General features: G+C 36.1%; 1 protein-coding gene across 1 annotated transcript; it reads right to left on the reverse strand.

Moving 5' to 3' along the window:
* Nucleotides 1-770: 770 nt before the first annotated feature.
* On the reverse strand, nt 771-3,121 carry LOC113283049 (transcription factor FAMA-like). Its single transcript, XM_026532196.1, has 4 exons — nt 2,916-3,121; nt 1,953-2,807; nt 1,292-1,750; nt 771-1,182 (listed from the first exon to the last, which is right to left on the reverse strand). The coding sequence occupies exons 1-4, from the start codon at nt 2,940-2,942 to the stop codon at nt 1,099-1,101; spliced, it is 1,425 nt and encodes a 474-aa protein (XP_026387981.1). The 5' UTR covers nt 2,943-3,121; the 3' UTR covers nt 771-1,098.
* Nucleotides 3,122-5,421: the final 2,300 nt, after the last annotated feature.

The following is a 5,421-nucleotide window of genomic DNA, read 5'->3' on the forward strand; positions in this document are numbered from 1 at the left end:
TCATATTTTATGGCACTGACTGAACTGTTTGTTTCTTATGTGCGCGTATGCAAGTAAATGACCAAGTAGGCAAGTAGCAGCATTTGTGAAGCTGATCTTCGACCACGGTCTGCATTTCAGGCACCATCATCATGTAATTATAACCAAATAATTCATCATCGTATAGGTACGAGCTGGCCAAGTCCAACTCCTAATTAACAAGATTCTATTGAAAGGTCCTACTCTCATGGCCGGCCTTGCCTGCCTGCTTGCATGATAGGAACAACAGCAAAAGATAATCTGACAAGTCAACGTAGGGCCCTATGTTGACCTTCCAAAACCTTTCCCCACCTCTCGATTAAGTGTACTTGAAAAAAATCGAATTATTAAAAGTCAACCCACGTACAATATTCAGTCCCCCACACAATTTGTCCTCAAGAACTTATTAAAAAGAAAAAGACTACCATAAATCCCCATCCAAATCTTCTGGGACTAGTCCAGTTCAGTTGGATAGGAGCTTGACTTTTATCTTTGAGGACGGTAGATTGAGTTCCCACCCTAAAATTTGAGAATTGCGATAAAAAAATTTATACGATTTATGAGTAGATGTTCACCAAAAACGATACAACTTTTGCTTTTTATGAAATAAAACAAATTTCAATATCGTCCAACCAAGCCAACCTTAAATTCCTCTAATCGAAAGGCACGTGATATACCGCCATGACCAGACTCATGATACAAGATGAGACTATAACTCTATAAGTTCTTGCTGATAATTATATTCAAGAGAGTTGCCAAGAAAAACAGTACCAAATATTTATTATCGTGGCTCAAAATATGAATAGTATGATGCTGATCAGAGAGTTGTGTAGTGAACCACAATGGCATTAATTCCCAAATGGGTTACAAATAATCTATGTATCAATATACAGCCTCTGTTTGTGGTTGTCTTTTGTTAAGTTATCATAATAGCAAGAGAACCTCTTAGTCTTAGTTATCAAAGTACATAAAGAAAATCCTGAGTAAATGAAATGATGAATATTCTAGTTATAATTTTTTTTTATCGATTGGATCTATCTATATAAATGGAGCAGACTGCTAGCTAGCTCTAGCTATAGCTTAGCTACTTGCATGGATGAAATTAAATATCTGCTGAATTGATCCCGCAATATCCTCAGCTGTAAACCTAGTTTCACTCACAACCTGAAAAAATCATAAACATATAAAAAATTAACGTCCAATTAGTTTTCGTCTGATCTCCACACAAAAAAATTATGTCGAAATTATAGATTATGTCATCGGTATGTATTACCTTAACGTTGAAAGAATAGAGGACAGTCTGCTCAATGGTAGTGACATTGGTATGAAGTATATCGAGTTCCAAATCTTCAAGTGCAGCTATGGTCTTTAAGAGTTGACCAGGTCTTCTCCTTGACAAAATCTTAACCATAGCATCCACACCTAGAAGTTTAACTTCAACGTCAGCCAAGCAAGATTTATTTTCTGCTGTATCTTCATGGAGTTGTCCACCACCCATTTGTTCAACATCAATCGCGGCAGTCGCCAGCTTATTGATTTGGTCGTTTGATGAAAGAGGTAACTGAGGAAACATTGGTGGTGGTAATTGTTGTGCAGTAGTAGTACTGGGAGCCAGAGTTGTTGCATTATCACCATACAGTCTTCGGCGTTTTTGTGATTCTAAACACTGAAGAAGTTGCTCTAGTTCTCTTACAAATTCAATGGCTCCACCAATAATGGATGCTTGATCACCCTGTCATTGAATCAAACTCTTGTTAGCAAATACAAACAATTAATGGTGCACAAAAAATAGGCGCCACAAATCATTTTTGATATAAATGCGAGGTTTAAATCATGCCATGCATTTTCAAATTTCAAATGACTAAGATCCATAATCCTTTTGGACGTAGCTTTAAATCGGTCATGTCTTAAAGTACGTGTGGAAATATACGTACCCTCTGCACATAAGAACCAGGCATGAGAGATCTTAAAACTCTTAGATGTTCATTCATCTGCTTTCTTCTGTTACGTTCAACTGCGATATGCGTCATTCTTTGGCTCTCAACCTCTTCACTTGTCTTTACAGATCTCGGCCTCTTACGTCTGTTTAATTTTGTGGTCACACCACCCATTTCCGTACCACTTGAATTCATCATGATATTTTCATGATTATGAGTATTATTCTCTTCGAGAAAGCCAAGTCGGTCCTTCAACGAACTATTCACGGAAAAAATAATCCGAGCTTCTTCATCTTCCTCTTCGGGATCATGAGCTACATGATCATCTCTTACTGGTAGTGGTGGAGTAGCCAACAAAAGATTATTCTGAACATCATCACCACCATCATGAGTCTGCTGATCAAAGGATCTTTCACTCAAAACTGGGAACTTCAGGAAGTAAACAGGGTCAATCAAACCCATATCTTTTCCTGCTCGATCTTCTGCTTCTGGGATACCATCATTAGCATTAGCCGCTGCTGGTTCCATCATTTGTTTTTGATTTAAAGCCAACTTAGGTCCAAAATCAGCGAATTGCATGACTTCAGCAAAGCTCAATCTATCAAGAGAATATCCAGAAGATATCTGCTGTGGTGGTGGTACTAACGGTTGAGTAATATTAGTATTATTATTAAACATGTAATCCACAACTTTTCCTTCACCCGTATTTTCTCCATCTACCCGAACGGAAGATTGCTTCATGAGAGTTTGATGATGATTTTCTTGTTGCTGTTTGTGGCGGTGTATGTGGTTTTGGTCTATAGAGTAATCTATCCCTGCGTAGTTGTTATCGTTTAAACCCGCCACAATCGTCTGCAAAAAAAAAAAAAAAAAGAGGTACGGTAACAGTTATCAAATTAGCTAGTGAAGATTTAATGAACTGAGTAATTGTCTACTATAGAAAGAATCAAGAAAACTTACAGAGTAGTTATCTTCTTCCCTTTCCATTCTTATGTATATTGTGATGACAAAAGATTTGGTGAATGGTGATGATGCTCTCTACCAGCTGATTAAGACAGAGAGTAAAACGGAACAAGAGTTACATAAAAGACCTGCAGCTCGATCATGCATGCTGGATTATTATGATTTTCTTGATTAAAACTGTAAGACTGATATGTTGGGGTTATCTTGTTATCTATCAATATATACACAAATATATGTGCCTGAGAGAGAGGGAGGAGGAGCCTTTAGTATTAAATGAGAGGTTAAAAGAGAGATTAAATTCCACCTCACCTCAAATGCACCTCCTTTTTATTAATTTTTTCACAGGTGAACCACAACGCTCCTTCTTTCTTCTTTGTTTTTTGTAATTCCCAGTATTTCTTCCTACCTTTTGTAATCACATGTAACCTGTCTAGATCTCTCTTTACAAAGTCAATCCCGGGGTGTAATTTGAAACAAGAACCAGATTTTTTTTACCGGGGAAATAAGGTTCAGACCCTACCCATGGATAACCATATGTTGTCACCTCAACCACATGCCTTTTCCCCATACATCTGTTTAGGAATGTACCAACTATACATTTTGGTGAGTGTAGAAAATCTGATATCAAAGATTTAATGAAATAACACAAAACTAAACTCAAACAAACTTCTCTTAATTGATGTGTATAGACGCATGGCTTAACAGCCTATTTATATGATTAACAAACTTGACTCTCAAGTAAAAAGACTTTCCTAAACAAAAACAAACTCTAACAAGAAACTTCTAGACAATTCTTACGTAAATAAACTCTTAAAACCAGTAATACTTGCAACCCAAGTAAACTTCTAAAAACCGTACCATGGATCAACAACGCTTGTTTATCCATTCACTTCATGTCAACTGTACCAGTTGATCCAATTACATTCCGTCAACTCTCATAGTTTATCCATATTATTGTATCAACAACACTTGTTGATCCCTTCTATCTTCTTCATAGTATCTTGGTTTATTCTTCAACATCCTCCCTTAAACCAAGATACTCTTTGCTAATCATTCCAAGCTTTCCACGTAAGTAAATGAAAGTGTTAGACTTCAAAGACTTGGTGAAAATATCAGCCACTTGCTCTTCACTTTCAACAAACTCAACAGTTATCTCCTTATTGCTTACAAGTTCTCTGATGTAATGATATTTGATATCAATATGCTTACTTCTTCCATGAAGCACTGGATTCTTAGTTAGTGAAATTGTTGACTTATTATCACAAACTATTGTTGTTGGTGTTGTTTGTTCTTGAAACAATGACTTCAGCATCATTCTTAACCATACAGCCTGTGTAGCACAGTTACTAGCAGTTATATACTCAGCTTCTGTTGTAGATAGTGCAACAACTTGTTGCTTCTTAGATGACCAAGAGAAAAAAACCAGTTCCCAACTGAAATCCATAACCTGATGTACTTCTTCTTCCTTCTGTATCTCCAGCCCAATCACTATCAGTAAAACCAACCAGTTTTGGATCTTCCGAAACAGTATAGAAGATTCTCATGCTTGTTGTTCCTTTTACATACTTCAGAATACGTTTTGCAGCTTGTAAATGTGATTGTCTAGGAGCTTCCATAAACCTACTAACCAACCCAACTGCATACATGATATCAGGTCTTGTAGCAGTCAAATATCTTAAACATCCAACAAGACCTTTAAAATCTGTTGAATTCACAAGCTCTTCTGATCCATCTTTTGTCAACTTCAGTCTTTCTTCTACTGGTGTTAAAATTGGATTACAATTATCCATCTTGAAACGCTTCAAAATTCCTTCAGCATACCTTTGTTGATTAATAAAAATTCCACTTTCAGTTTGTTGAACTTCAATACCAACAAAATATGACATCAAACCAAGATCTGTCATCTCAAACTCGTTCACCATATCTTCCCTGAAATCTTTGATCATCTCTGAACTATTTCCAGTAAATATGAGATCATCCACATATAAGCACACTATAATATGACTGCCAAGACCATCATTTTTCAAATACAAAGTATGCTCATGTGGACATCTTGTAAAACCTTTCTTGAGAAAATAAGAATCTATTCTTGTATACCAAGCTCTTGGTGCTTGTTTCAGACCATACAAAGCTTTGTTCAGCTTGTATACTTGATGTAGTTTTTACAAGTGGTAAATATAGGATTCGATTCTCAGACTATTAATAAAGGTTTAGTTTTTGATTAATAAAAAAAAATACTAAGACAAGCTAATTAGAACTGATTTTTGCTATCAAGGAGAGATGAGTCTAGGGTTTTGGATTCCACTACTTCCAATATTTGTAAAATCAATAATTAAAACTTTGACATAATACTCCTAATTTACTCAAAACAATCTGAACTCAATATCATGCTTTGGAAGATATAACGTTATAAGCTCTCTTTTTTTACGACTCTCGTCACTATTCTAGGGATTAATTTTCCTCCGCTTATAAAAGATCGGCAGCTCAAACTACCCAAAACGGT

This window comes from Papaver somniferum, chromosome 5 (genome assembly GCF_003573695.1).
Source record: "Papaver somniferum cultivar HN1 chromosome 5, ASM357369v1, whole genome shotgun sequence".
Taxonomy (NCBI): Eukaryota; Viridiplantae; Streptophyta; class Magnoliopsida; order Ranunculales; family Papaveraceae; genus Papaver; species Papaver somniferum.